This window comes from Dinoponera quadriceps, unplaced genomic scaffold, assembly GCF_001313825.1.
Source record: "Dinoponera quadriceps isolate SergipeBrazil2010 unplaced genomic scaffold, ASM131382v1 scaffold754, whole genome shotgun sequence".
Lineage (NCBI taxonomy): Eukaryota > Metazoa > Arthropoda > Insecta > Hymenoptera > Formicidae > Dinoponera > Dinoponera quadriceps.
In genome coordinates this window covers 114,760-130,656 of record NW_014554896.1, presented here as the reverse complement: position 1 = coordinate 130,656, position 15,897 = coordinate 114,760, and the positions used below count along the sequence as shown (strand labels likewise).

General features: G+C 44.7%; 1 protein-coding gene across 2 annotated transcripts in view; it reads left to right on the top strand.

The window, feature by feature from the left end:
- The window catches only part of LOC106742408 (sodium/calcium exchanger 2), a 73,221-nt gene that overhangs the window by 8,611 nt on the left and 48,713 nt on the right, over positions 1-15,897 (top strand). For both annotated transcript variants that reach the window (XM_014615322.1, XM_014615321.1), the window contains exon 3: positions 14,230-14,321. In XM_014615322.1, the coding sequence (XP_014470808.1) occupies positions 14,230-14,321 (92 nt within the window). The remainder of the gene's footprint in view (positions 1-14,229; positions 14,322-15,897) is intronic.

Sequence of the window (15,897 nt, the reverse complement as noted above, 5' to 3'; positions counted from 1 at the left end):
AGAGAGAAGAGATATAATGGAAGATGGGGGAACTATGTTTATTATATATTTATTACACACATACTCACATACACGACGCCGTTCGCGCTTATTTATTCGCGTTAAGCGTTAATCGTTCCGTTTTAATTCGCCCGCGTTTATTAGAACGAGTGTAAATTTGTTCTTCGACTGCTCGATTTTCGTTAATTATCTATGGGCGTTAACAAACATAATTGCGAATCGCAAATATAGCCCGTGCGTTTATCGAGCTTATTATCGAAATCGTTAGCTTCGTTATTTCGCGAACACGTACATCGCTTAACTAACATCGACGCCAAGTCTGCCGACTGAAGAACAACCCGCACTTTGTATCGATTTTAGATAAAAGTGCATTATGCATCGTGGCAAATTGCGAGAAGACTGACAGGCAACGTATCAAAAGGCATACGTGACACACGTATAGTCATCAGGTAGGGAAGAAATTTCGTCAAACGTTGAAACAGGACTGAACGATCGAGGAGAATGAGTGAGTTGTCTCTCTTTCGGTAAAGAAGACGAGAGAGAGAGAGAGAGAGGAACACAATGTGACACAGCGAATAGATGTTAATTGGCCATAGTTATGCAAAAAAGATGTATAGATCCATTGAATCTGAAAAATCATAATTTTATGGGTTGGAACTTTCTTGCATAACTACGAGCAATGAACTATTTAATGAGGTACGCGCGCAAAGACGTCGTTTGCGGAAGACAGCAACGCTTGTCGCTCGTGTCTCACGAAGAAGAACGGCGCGAATCTGCTGTTGTTATAACTTGTTATACAAAATGCCGGTCGCGTGGACAGTGTTATCGGATCGTATCGGTTACCAAAGGTGCTGCGTGTTACAACCGCAATGGTTAAGCACAATGTAAGGATCGATCGCTATCGCGGCGCGATCGGTAATTAGGAACTCGCGCCGGATAATTAGATCGTTGGATGTTATCCGGTGAAGCTCAGCCCGTAAATTAGCGGTGCAAAATTGCCTCCAGGAAAATTACACGCTGGCGTTTCAGGAACCGAAATAGATTGCGTGTCGCGAAGGCCACTTCGTTATTTCGAGTTCGTTTGCGCGCAAAGTCCGATTTTTATTATCGATTTGCGAACCTGCTCGGAGTTGTCGTTCGGTTGCGCTTTATTTGGCGAATTATCGTCCACTTTCTTTCCCGCCCAACGAGGGAAGAAGGAGAATTTCGTAACTTCACTCGTCGTTCGAATCGTCGATTCATGTGTAATTAAGTCGCTATTTATTTAATCGGCCATCTCAGTCAAAACCTATCCTCCGATCCTTCGTGCGCTTTATACCGCCAGACACGAACTTGTCTATCGAAATTTCTCGTAACAATGCTCGATCGAATGTGCCGAGCTTGTCTATCGCAATTAACTATGCAACAGGAGATACTGCACTATGCCGCGGCTCGCACAATACGTTCCTATCACGGCCTTATCAGTAATTAGCGATTCGTACGGCACAATTAGACGGCCGGGCCTTTCATTCGCTCATAATCGAAAACTTGTTTTACAAAACGACAATAATATCGAGTCGTGACCGGCGATCATCGACGCTTCAAAGAGCGCTTCCAGGGCATCGTGCCTATCCTCATCATTTCTCTTCCCTTTCTCTCAAACTTTGTCGATTAATGTTAATGTCGCTAATGTTTCCATGAAATAACGATTCACGAATGAATCTACGACCTCTCTCGCTCTCTTATTCTCCATTTTCATAAGCCATCCTTGTTCTCAATCTGAGCCCCCACAATCGCGTCGTGATACTCGTTTCCGGTAATATGCAACTCTCGCAAGAGGCATTATTCTAATTTCTCGCGATTGTTCCAACTCCCTTCGTTGTCTCGCCAACAACGTTACAACGAAGCGGACTTAAAAGGATTCCTAAACGTTAAGTCGGCAACACGACTGGACTGACGCCAGAAAATGGAGTTTCGAAAGAGTTAAATCGGAAGTTTTAGGGATTATGGCAACAGATAGAGAGAAAAAGAAATAGTGCGTATATATATTTGTACTTACTATATTTGTATTTACAGTTTGCCCATATAGACAACACGCTATATAACTTACGTAATGTGCGTGCAAGGCGAATAGGCGAAGCGCGTAAAACGTGCCGCGTTAATTTCCCGCGAAGCATTAATATCGAAAGGAGAGCTGCGCGCATTTAAAATCGTTTCTCTCCTCTCTCTTTCCTTTTTTCCTCCCTCTCCGTTTTAACGAATCGCTAGCACTGATCGTTGAACGCGAGTTTCCCCCGAGGGAAGCACGAGAGTCACGTAACAACAAAGTCGCGTCGCACGGGGACGTTTCTCCGCTGACGACGTGACTTATGAAAATATGAAAACTCGGGGTGGATTCAGGATCTACGCGAATATCGGAAGAAATCTACCGCGTTGGCCGCGGTGCGATCCAGTCAAGGAGCGTTGAGAGTTCGCGAAGTGTCGCCGCGATGCGACCTACAAAACGAGATAAGAGCACACCATCGGGAGACACGGCGATGCCGTCACATTGTTTCTCCGTGAGACGATTACGCAAAGAAAAAGAAAGAATCGGAGGAATTTCTCGATCCAAATTGACAACGTTTGAGACGGAGAGACAGGATCCCCTCTTTCCGCGCACGGTAGATCCATCGGCGAGAAAGTACCAACGGTGGATCGCAGGTGTTGCAGCGAAACTTGGCGACAGGGAGGACGTTTATGTGAAAATTCCCGCGAGTCAAAATTTTCATGCTATTCTGACGTTTTTAAGGATAATTTGCGTCTACTTAAATGAAACAGCGAAAACAAAAATTTACACAGACATCATCGAGTTCAAAATAGGGATTATGTCATACCATTAGAATTCAAATTGAACCTTCTATTTTGCTGTCTTTGATCCTACTATGTTGTGGAATTAAATGTTTAACATAGGGCCAACATTTCGACTCGAGAAAAATCAAGTCTATCGGCTCGGAAGGTCCCGGTTAAAATTAAATTGCTAAATATAAAGACGCTCCTCGGGGTTGGGACATCTTTCTAAAGGGCACTCGAGGGTTATCCGGCGAAGCGATGTGATTGCGTTACACACGAGAGAGACGGCAAGTCTCACCGCATCGTCTTTTTTGACACGATAAACTCGACGAATCACGCGAACGATCTCGATTAAACTTGGCATGTTTCAGGAAACGCTGGGCACTGAATGTCTCGCGACACGGGACCCTAAGAGTGGCTTAATGTTTTAATGGTTAATAAGAGAAGCATCTCGTATACTCGGGTGAAATTACCTGCGCTTGCCTGAAACGTGCGCGAAATGAAAAGCGCGATATCGAGGTCAGTGGAGAACGATAATGGACATCGCGCGAAACGTGCGATTTTACCTTTACGGCCCCCATTAGACATGGTTTTCCTTGCGTCCTCGCCGCGCTCTCTCGTTCGCAGGCGAGTTATTGCGACGAAATTATCGCCGATAACGCGGGCAAAATTCCCGGTTCTCGATGAAAGTTTTATCGCACTGGAAACGGTGCTCTCGATCTCTCCAACAGAAGAGCGGCTCGTGAAAATACACACACTCTCCCTCTCTCTCTCTCTCTCTCTCTCTCTCCCGTTAACCCTGTACCCCGCGAAATTGCTCTCGATCAGACTTCGTGTGACAAAAAAGAAATCCGTGCGCTAATCATTTTTATCGTTTCGACGTGCGTGCGCTAATTTGCTCAACCCTCGCGATCCTGTCGTTAATATTTTACACGCGCGTACGATTATCGGGACGATAACGTTTATTTGCTGTGGCGCACGTGGCAGCAAAAGGCGTCCATTATTTGGACTGCACAATGATGGTGATCTTCACGAAATCCTCCGAATGTGATTTTAGCCACTCCGTTCCATTAGCTACTGTTTTGCTACGTCCATCACATTACTCTTTCTTCTTCTTCTCCTCCTCCTCCTCCTCCTCTTCCTCCTCCTCATCTTCGTCCTCTTTTCTCCCCTTTTATTCGCTACACAGTAAAAAATCTTGTATTCAAATATTAAAATTTTCTTGTGTTACCAACTTTCGATTATTACTTCAATATAAAATTAACATACGTTTTTTAGCGTGAAAACAGCATTTCTTACATTTGACATTATAATATGTCAATTTAATTAATATCAAATGTTACTATTACAAATTAAATTTAAATGAAAATAATATCATATGTTGGGAGAAAATCTGTTAGTGTCATTAATATTTTCAATTTGTGAACAAGTGACATACGACGAAGTGAGTTATTTCGAGTTAAAATTTCGGACGGACTTTCTGGGACATGTAAAAAAACGTTAAAATTAACATTTTATTTTTACGGCGTAACAAAAATCCGCCGGGATGAAACTCGACGCACATTTTCGCTCAAGTCGCAGCAACAGCGAATTTTCATGATCCCTCCGGAAAGGAGACGAGTGACCTTGAAAATCGCCTTCTCGACCTGTCCCGATCTTCCCTCCTTTCCAACTTCCCTCGCTCGTAACCTCAGACGTCTGCGACGAGTCCCCGTCACGTATCCTCCGAACTCTCGTGTACGCGTGTGTTTGCTCAACGACGGTGAGAAGACGGGCCGGAGATTACGCTTATTACATCGGGACGATTACAGAATCCCCCGTGCTTTCGCAGCAACTGCGTGTTCCTGCGGAAGGGTGGCTTCGCCACTCTCGCGGCCCGCGTTTGTTCGTGACCCGGCCTCAGATTCGCCGATTTACGGTAAAATCACGGTGAAATCCTCCGTTTTGTTAGACAGCGGGCTGCGCAAATACATAGCGTATACGCACGTACGTACGTACGAATAGTCATGGAATTAATCGGGATTTCGCGGCGGGGCTATTGAAGGAAGTTGCGAAAAATGGCACGGCCGGCGAATATTCGTATAACGGTGTAAATGCGACGCTCGCTCTTTCTCGCGCGGGGATAAACGACGACACGTTCCGCGGTTTCACCGGCGACGAGTCTCACGACGAACGGACATCCCGCAGGAGCAGTCGTGCGGTCAGAAAGCGGCGTGTAGCGGAGAAAGGGCAAAAGAGGAGAGAGAGCATTTTCTTCGCTCGCTTAATTGCCGAGGCTGAGTTCGCGACTTCCGATACAGTCTGATCGCGGAGGGTGCAGGGGCAGCAACACGTTGCATTCTAGGGACTTCCCACTCCCACATTAGCCCACTTATGGAAGCTTCACGTCGCCACGTCGCGTCTCTCTCTCTCTGCACCTGCTCACTCCGCTGCATCTATCTCTATTCCGTCGATGAAACGAGACAGCGGACGAATTACTCCCTTTGATTCTCTTCTGAGATGTGCCTCAGCCAGGAGTCGGACCTCCCCACTTGCCGGGCGAGACGCCTTACCAATTCGGCTACCGAGGCATCAATCAGTGTTTACAAGTTCGTATGGATGTACGTATGACAACTAGTTGAACGTATTCTTCCGCCCATGTGTGCTTAAAACGAAATTTTCAAGTACAGCCTTATATTCCAGATTTACCTTCCATTGGAATTTCATACTTGAAAATTTACTTTACAGCATGGACGGTGAAATATCTCTCGCGTTTCTCCTGCATTCTGGCTGTGTTTCCGTGCTATATTTCCGTACAGCGGATCAAAAGGGTTAGTTCGTGAATTACAGGCAGCAGAAGGTGAAACGGATGAGACAGGGATGAATCGGGGACGGGAACAAGTGTTTGCGAGACGATTATGGCGCCCGGGGCTGCGGAGCATGAATAAATACAGATATGTGTTCCCGCTTTGAAGGATTCGCTTTGATTGCCGGGGCAATACGCAACATTTGGGCAAACATGGCGCCGCTGCATTAAACACTCTGAAATAATTCGCGACGCGAATTCTCCTACTACATAGCCGGCTGTGTTCTTTTTTCCTCCTCCTCCTTCTCTGCGCGTTATATATTCAACGCGCCTTCTTAAGAAGCCTCGGCGAAAGTTCCTCACTCGATGAATTCGCAGCGAATAAAAAATTAGTTCAGCAACATCAGACTTTTTAAGTCCGCCTTCTTTTGCGAAATGTGAATATCGCACACACACACACACATATAAAGAAAATCTCGAAATACGCGGCGCGACCTAAAAGAGGGGCGATGAAAATTCGCTGGGAATATCCATAACGTGACTCGGTGATGAGAAACTCGGGGGCGGAAAGTCGTCAATAAAAATTTTTGCAACAAAAGCTCGCGCTGAAGTTTGAAAGAACCGGCGATTATCGATCGAAACGCGCGCGCGGATCCAAGTCTAAACTGAATTCCACGAACGTGGCCGCCGCGATTCCGTAAATCACCGGACGCGTTTATTTATCCCCGAGGATCGCGGTGTGCGTTTTACGTAATTCACACACGCACACACACACACACACACACACGTGGATGCGATTTGCGTTGGGATTTTACACGTGACCCATACTTTGTGTACATATCGATGGACACGGTGTAATTGGGACATTATGCGGCGTGCTGTACGGCACCGCGAGAGATGGCTTTAATGCCGTTAAATGCGGCCGAATGCAGCTTTCGTTGCAGCTCGCACGGGTGACACTCGACTTCCGCGATAAATTTGCAGTAAAATCACGCGCGACTGCTCGAGCGACCGGATCTGACGATTAAACGGCGATAAAATTAGTTTAGAATGATTCTCTCTCTCTCGCGCGCGCGAGAGCGACGAAACATTTTATAATACTCGACGAGAAACAAACCGCCGATGAAAATAAATCGATACCCGCTCGGGCCGGCCGGCCCGGCGGAGACGCTCGCCCCGAATTCGCGAAAGAATCCATCCCTGAAATGAATTCACATACCACGCACCCCCCCCCGGTGTATACGCGTATATATACGGTTGTTTACTTCGTTGCTCTTTCCTCGCTCTCTTCCCGAGAGGGAAATTTTCTGCTTCGGCAAATCGTCACGAATACTCAAGTACTCAGAGGTATGCAATTTCCTGCGAATCCTCCCGCTCCGTCCGGGGATTTGGAGGGGAAATATAACCGGGTATCCGCTGTGTGTTCGATACCCGCGAGATTCGAATGTCATTCGGGTTTGGGTGAGAAATGAGGCGAATACGGGATGAGACACGGGCTCTCCTCCATTTCTTGCGCTTCTTTATCCATGTATTCCGAATTTCGGAATCGGATATGTATCGTGGATAACGGGAAGCAAAATATATTTTGCCGTCGCCCACACACACACACACGCACAGCCTAGCGCTTGATGCAATTAGCCCCACGAGCAGTACGAAGGAATTGACATTATTCCTACGCTTTTAACTTATTAGAAACGGGGGCTGATAAATCGAAGAAGAGCGGGCAGAAACGATCGACAACTTTTTAATTGGCCGGATGAAAATATAAAATATCGTTCACGATGCTCCGTATTACCGTCGACGTAAATTGCCGTTTTATTATAATCTGCGATCGCAATCTGTTACATAATTAAAAAAAATCCTATTATTATTTCGTCGAGCAAAATTTATTACAATCGTCACGCGAAACAAATATTCGAACTCGAATAAATCCGGAGTAAACATTAAACGAAAATCTGCATAATCCTCATTTGAATATCCAAATTAAACGCAGTAAATATCGTTCTCTCTCTCCCTCTCTCTTTCCTTCGTGTACGTACACCAAGAAGACTACTTCGAATTTGACACGCATTTCAATTCTATCTCTCGTGTTTGCTATCGTTATCAAAGACGAGATTGACGATATAAATAAGTCAGTTTCCCCTTGGTGGGGAGAGAACAATGTTTATCAGGCAGTAACGTAAGACCTCGTTGTGGCGCGCGAGTAGAGGTCGATCGATTCAACGTGCGTACGGACTTAAATGGATATTCTAATGCTATTTATAGTTAGACCTTCCCGCCGGCGCTCAACCGTGTTTGAACTATGTGGAGACTGCTTATCTGTCCTCGATAAAGCGCGCCATCGCTCCGTTATCGCGCCCTAGACTCTCCTTTCGAGAGTCACGATCTTTGAGAGCGTCGAAAGGCGAAATCGAAGATCGGGAAACGAGCGCGACCGTCTCCCGGCGAGAACACTCGATCGGAATATCTCTATTATTAGATCTCCCAAACAATAAAAAAGAGGGGGAGGATTGAAAGGGTTAATTTAATCCTGCCCGTCATCGCGCTCCCACGCGGACGTTAATTAATTTAATTAACGGCGGAAGTGCCAAGTGGCCATCAGTTATTTAATCCGGCGACAGCGACGACGCTTAAATTCATGCGGATCAATTTTAACGAGCTTCCACTTCGTTTACACGTGTTCCGTGATAAAAGTGCTTGTGCCAAGCCGTTTACAGCGCGGCCAGTTGAAACTTGAATTTTCCCAAGTTTATCTGGGAGAGATACGCGCGCGCAAATACACACACGTGTACGTGCGTGTATATAAGGAACGTAGCGATACATGAAGAGACAAATTTTGCTAGAACAGCAGATTGTTAGTTACCATAGTGACAGGAAAAAGATTTATTGCGCGGGAAAAATAATTTTGCCGTTGTAGCAAAACGTTCAGTTGACGTAATCAAATTATTTTGCTGTCCATATATCCAGCAAATAGCAATTAATACCGTTAATAAATCTTTTTGCTGTCCGTTTAACAACTGAGAGATTTCTTGTGCCAGCAAAATCTTTTATTCGTGGATACTTCGATTTCTTTCGATCGTTGTCTTCTCATCGTGGATACCGTTGTGCGTTCATTCGTTACATCGCGCACCCGAGATTAAGACGGCGCGTTGCGGCTTGAATTCTTCGAGTTGACACCCTTGTCATAGCTTGTATCGAGTCGCACGGACGACAAACGCTGTGAAATTCGCGCATGACATTAGAACAGTTTCCACGTAATATCACGCGTCTTAATGACTTTCGGTCCCCCGAAATAGCGCGGAATTGCAATTGCAATTTTGGAAGGCGCGCACTATCGGGTACAACCCTGGAACTCATTCGGCGCGTAATCAGATCCACCCCGGAAGCGCTATGTCGGGGATCGCTAATGCGCATTTCGGAGGAAGAAGGATGGCGGCGGCGAGACGGAGGTGAGGATGAATAAGGAGGCAACGAAGTAGAATGGAGTAGGGTAGAAATTGATTATGTTCCGGGAATAATCCCCGGGGAACATTAAGACGAAGTGGCAAAGAAGCAAACGTAACCGGGCTGAGTTCTTGTCGCTGTTGTACGTGTAAGGTAAACTAGAGCTGCAGAAATTGAGCGGAGGGATGCATAGTTGCGCGGGAGAATATGGAGATTGAATGGAAGGATAAGACTCGATAAGGGGGAAATTGAAAATTGAAGAAATTGAAGAGATAGAACGATAGACACGTAGCGGAGAGATGGATCGGTATACATAGAAAGCGAACGGAGAGAGAGAGAGAGAGAGAGAGACATAAAGATACAAGGACAGGGACTGATAATGCGAGAGAAGTTTTACAAGGAAATTTAAGAAAATTTAAAGTTTAAGAAATTCAGAGAACTTCTCTCTCCGTGAAAGGAGTTTCGGGGAAACTTCTGAGAATATTTAAAAAAGTCCTCGGAGAGTTCGGGGATGTCCGGGGGAATATTTAACGGAGTGTGCGCTCCTCTCGCGGAGGATTCCTTTTTTTCCCTTCTTCGGACGATTTTTCCGAGAGCGTCTTTGGAAATACGCCAAATTGAAGACGCCAAAGACAAAGGCTCGTTAAAACGAAAGGACTTATTTCAGCGAAACATAACCAAGCCACGTGATGTAATACAATTTACCTTAAGACCCCGAGACCTTCGTCCGCATAAAGGGTCGGTTAATCGCGTTAAACGATATCCCGGCCCATTAAAACGCATTACGTCGTTTTCCGCCGTCATTTGTAGCCGGATAACTCGCAATTAAGTGCGAACTCGGCGTAGCTCTGATTCGCGGATTAATAAATCGCGTCGGCCATTTTTCCCGGCGAGAATAATCGGTCTGCTTCATCCACGTCGGACGTAATGAGGCGATTTTACGCGGCAGTTAGCTCGCCCGCGAGTTACGAGTCGAGATAAGACGCGGAATGTTTGCAGAATTCGTTGCTAAATATTGACGGTGGCTTCTCATGGCACGAGGACGGAATGCCGGGGCGAATTAACTTTCGAAGAACCAGGGGGCGGGAAATTAACATTTCTTAATCCGTTCTCCCGCGTTCCTTCATCCGGAATTCGCGAGAAGTTGCGCGCCCTCGTAAGAAAAAATGAGTCTGAAGAGTTTTCTTCTTCCTTCTCTCTCTCTCGTGCTATAAGCGGCGGAATAAATTACAAACAGCGGAAAATAAGCTGTCTTTCTCGCGATTTCACGCGAACGGACGACAAATCCCGATTTCTCCGACCGAATTAACAGCGCGATTCGGAGCGGTCACACATGATTTTCCACGGGCGTTGCGGCGATTTTTCACGGAACACGTGTCCCCGAAATTACATTGAGTGAGAGCCCCGAAATTACATTTGGGATCGGGGAAAAAAATATTTTAATTTCATACCGCGGAGCAGCGCGTTTCATTGAAACAGATTGCGCAACAAAGCGGAAGGGATACCTGCATGCGCAATATGAATGAACACGGATTAAGTCTCGCATACAACGGTGCTTCACTGTCAAGATAACAAGCATTAGCTGGTTTAATTATAACGCCGCTAAATGAAGTTCCCCCCGTCTTAACGAGCTTTCGTTCCACTGCACTTGTACAGTTTCATATTGCTACACGACTGCATATTACGGAACACCCGACACACGATACGCAGCCGACTTCCCGGTTGCGTCCTCGTGGGCGGAAATTTTCTCCGCGGAGAAACATTTCGGAATACTTTTCAATGGAAATTCGACGAATTAATTAGGCGAGCCGTTTCTCCGTTTCTTACGTTCGGATTAATTTCCACCTTTCGCGATTTCTCCCGGGAATTTAACGAGGGGAATCTAGAAAATTCGTTCCTCGTCGATCTCTCTCAGGGAATGTTGATTTCTGGTAAAACATGAATCATCATAAAAAAAGGGTCAACGTTACTGTAAATCATTCGGCGATTCGTGTCGCCCACGGTGACACGGTGACACACTCGTGGTTGTAATTCGGCTTAATGTGCACGCGCTCGCGTGTCGGGCGTTTCTGCCGAGATGTCGCCGAGAGATAAATAATTCACCAGAAAACTGAGAGAGAGAAAAAGGAAAAGAGAAGGAAAAAGAGAAAGAAGGAGAAATTCGTCCCGGCGTGTCACTTCGGCGCTTTCGTCCCAAGCACGCATTTCCATCGTTTGAACTCCTTTAATTCTGGGGGCGCTCCGTAAAGCGAGATGAAATACGAGGGAAATTATACGGATGCGAATGCCATTGCGAGATAAATCGAACTTGAGGAAGCTCCACCCTGACGCAAAGTTTAAACGTCGACGCGAAAGTTTACTCGAGCATGCTCCCTCTTTTCACGTTTTATTCTTGGACACCCTGTGCATAAAGCGACGCGACCTATCGATGTGTGCCTACGACATATGTTTGACATTTTCAACTCGTTTCGCACGTGTACAAAGTGCAGGTTCGGCTCCGCGAGCTTCCTTCTATAGCTCTCTCTCTCTCTCTCCTTCTCGTCGCGAGATATATTTGAAATGATTTAACGACCGGGAAACGATAACCGGCCGTTTTTCGGCTTTCCAAAATTCATGATCGATTTTAATATAACAACGCATCAAACTCAAGCGAACAACAACGCGAGTCAAACTTCATTTCGAAATTATAGTAACAAACTGTTGTCCCAATTCTTTCGGCAAAATTTTCCTATTGTTTTAATCTCTTGTTTGTACGAAACCGGCTGAAAATTTCGCTCAATGAGACGATAATCACAAAGCTCCTATAACAGATCGCCGGTCTGATTTGTTTAACCTTCCGCCAAAGGTAGAATTACTCATGTTTATGCAGTCAAATAAACCTTCCGGAATATTTATATTGTACACAAAACTACGTTACAGTTTGTTAGCCATTTAACCGTCGACTATATTTTGTAGAATCAATTAAATTGTTGATCTCGATTCTCACTCGGTCTCGCTCGACTGCAGTTTGCACAGTAAAACACGCTGAGACCCGTTTCACTCGACTCTTTTCTTTCTTCCAGTGTAAAAATCTGTTCTTTATCCGCCTGATATAAGCAATTACGACTGTGCGCGCGCTATTTATTGTAATCCGGGCACTTTGAACCGTCGGATTTTACCCGGAGAAAGCGTCACGGTTCCCCGGCGTATCCGGTTTAGTTACGAATAATACTTCTCTCCGTCGGATCTCGCTTCCACTGTAAGATATCGGACGTTTAAGCTTCTACAAGCGTCGGGTCGATAAGATCGATGTCGTACCGGGAAAATCCATAAAACGGGAAACACCCGAACCATTATATAGCGTATAGGGGAGACGCGCGTCCCTTTTCGCGAGAGCGGCTTCTCACTGCAAATGGCGAAATTGTCCATTATACAATTTTTTTTTTCGGCGGCGTTCTGTCGTTTACTACCCTGCGGATGAACACGTGCGCGCGGATATGTAACAAAGCGCGATAACTAGCCGGGGGTGGATACGGGGGCGAGCTTTCGAGGCACGAGTTGTGCAAAAGTTGAAGCGCATGACAAACGATGTGAAAGCTTTTTAAATCGCTCCCCGGAAGCTCTATTAATCTGTCGCCACTAACGGATCACTCCCTCTCTCTCTCTCTCTTTTTTTCGCCCCGAGAAAGAACTGCATATCGTTTGCAACCGGAAGAAAGCATTCGCACAAAAAAAGAATCACCTTTTGTATGTCGCAACGACGATAGAAAATGTTTCGCGTATAAAAGTGAGCAAATAAAATAGGAATAATATATATATATATATAGCGGAGATATATAGCGAAGCCATATCCGTCTCTATTACTTTTAGCGAAAACGTCAGAGGGACGCTCGTCTGGTTTGTAAATAATAGTGTAAACGTGAAAAAGCAACATCGGTTGTATCACACTCGTGTCGTACGACGTTGTTATCGGAAAACGTTAAAAATACATGTATATGTAGAGAAGAATATACAATCGCAGCGTAACCTGCAGTAGGAAAGATAAGCACGCCTCCGAACGAGTCTTAATTAAGGGAACAAGATTGCGATCGAGCAACACGACACATGTTGACATCAAATCCACTCAAAGGATTTCTCTCTCCCTCTCTCTGTTTCTCTCGTTATTCGTCGTTGTACAAGCCACTGCTAATTAATAAATCATGAAACACTTTACAGGCCATTCAACAATTACGTCACGCGAAATTTGAATATTTTTTACTCTTTTCTCTTTGTCGCGTTTTGTCATAAAATATTTAGACTCCAATATTACACGATAAAAAAATGTTATGTTAAATTTAACACGTTTCACTTGTCTGAACGGTCCACTCAAATTTTTATGTTAATTTAACACAAGGTATATATATTGAAAAGTAACGTAAAATTAATACGTTAATTGACATTGAAATACTGAGAGCTTAATATGACGTGGCCTTTACTCCCTGCCATCATAGCCGTCACGCAACTAATAGACCTTCTTTGTCGTGGTTTGACGTAATTGTTAAATGACCCTTTAAATATATGTATATCAGATAATATTATAATAATATTATAATAATAATAATATTATAATATCGTTAATATTTAGGACAGAGCACGCGAACACACGTTAGAAAAATAACGATCACGCGTTTCTACCGGCATCGCATTGTTTATCCCGCATTTCGAGGCGAATTTTGATCGAGTCTACCTCCAAATGAGGTGTAATTTGCATATCAAAAGGACCCGCACGCTCCTTCGCTTTCCATGGAAATTGATGAATATCCCGTCGGGAGTACACCACGGTATCCACGGAAAATAGCGCGCTTCCCAGAAGAAGTCCTCAATTATGTCTCCTGACGCTAATGTGCGCGCGCCGGCAAGTTGCACAGTTATCCGACACTTAATTACCCAAAGTAATAAATTGATTTCCGCGACGCCATCCCGTCATGTAGTTCGAAACAGAGCGAAGCAGTTCGCGTTTAACCGTCTGACACCTTATCGTTCTCCCTTCCCTAATGAATCGATTGCCATGCAACAACGGCCACCGACGGTAACTTCAACTTTGGCCTTTCCTTCGATTTCCGGCCGCGAAGTCGGCACGTCGAAAAAGGCAGGGCTTTACGCCACTGCGCCACCACCAATTGCGCTTCGTTCATTCGCGCAATTTGTTCAAAGTTACGGGTTTCTTGTTTCAGGAAAATCATCAGTCTGGAGATTATCGAGGAAGATTCCTACGAGAAAGACGCGCTCTTTTACGTCGAATTGGGCGAGCCGTTGCTGCAAGGAGGTGAGTATTGAGTTTTCCGAACCCGAATTTCCCGATATACCATCCCGAAACCGCTTCCGCGCGCGCTCTTCTCTTTTCTCTTCTTTCTCTTTTCCTCTATCTCTCGGCACAGGGTGAGACATTCAAATGGGAACAGCTGCAGCGGGCAAATTTATGGTTATACGCTGCATTATTATTCAGTATATAATACAGCGTATAAAATTAGCATAATTTTTCTCGCAAAGCGTACCACGCAACAGTATAGCGTATTTTTGAACGTAGAAATATTTCAAGTAAGAAAGGTACGGAAAATATTATTGTATATATATATGTTATAAAATATATAATTTTTTAAATTATATATACGTGTGTGTTAATATATAATAAAAAACGTTATATATGACATATTATATATATTCCTATAGGTAAAGTACGTCAAATGCGAGTAAATCATATCAGATCGGCTCTCCTTCGAGGAGGAAAGTCTGCTTATTGTACTCGTTATAAGACGTTCATAGACGTCCCGATTTAAATGCCCCACTCTGTATATACGCGAGCGAAACGGGAAGGAAAATCTCGACTTGAACTCTCGGCATTCGATTCCGATAGCGCCGCCACTTTCTCGCTCGCGTTCCTCCTTTCGATTCGACTCGCTTCGGTCCGATTCGATTGAATTTTTGGCGATACCAACTTCGACGGAAGTCCTGCCGGACGCTGACGGGGATAAATCTTCGTCAGGTAAAATGTGAAATACTTTTTAACGGAGTCACCGCGATGATCGATGATTGTGCGCCCGACGTTACTCAGATCGTCTCCGAGTTTCGCCGTATTCAAATCGAATTTCTGGTATCTCCGACATCTCTCTTTAGTCGACTTGATAAGGGGCGGGATGAAAGGCAAGAGCAGATGGATATCGTGCGGTGAGAGAAATGTCTGGGAAGTTTACAGATTATAAAAAAATTTTAATTCATTTCTCTCTGTCTCTCTGTCTCTCTCTCCTTCTTTTCAAAAGTTGTCGCGAATCGCGGGCTATATATAAAACGCGCAAATACTCCCCGAAGCCGTTCCATTATCGGAATTGCAAAGAAAATTCGATTTACTTAATTCGAGTTCGTTTTTCTAATTTATCAAATCGAATCGCGAAATGTATAAAAATTCCTCCATTACCGGAATTGCCGGGCGAACACGATATGCTTCAAGCCGTTGTCCACCGAATTAGCATATCAAATTACAAAACGTACACAATAATTCGCTCCATTATTAAAATTGCAGCGGAGATTTACTTTATTTAATTAAAAATCACGTTTTTAATTAAGTAATCAGATTGAATTACCGGTGATTGTGAAACCGCGCGGCGTGAAAGGGAGAATATCCTCAGGGACAAATCCGATGATTTTTATCTTTATCCGTAAGAGAGAGACAGAGAGAGAGAGAGTGAGAGAGAAACAGACCAGAAAGGATCTCGCATTTTGACGATTAAACGGGTCGGGGGTAATCTTAAGTACGTCGAAAAAGTGATCGCTTAATCGCCGTCGCGATAAAACGGCGACTTCCCATCGTAATTCTTCTATTCGCCATTGAAGGGAAAGGGGGGGGG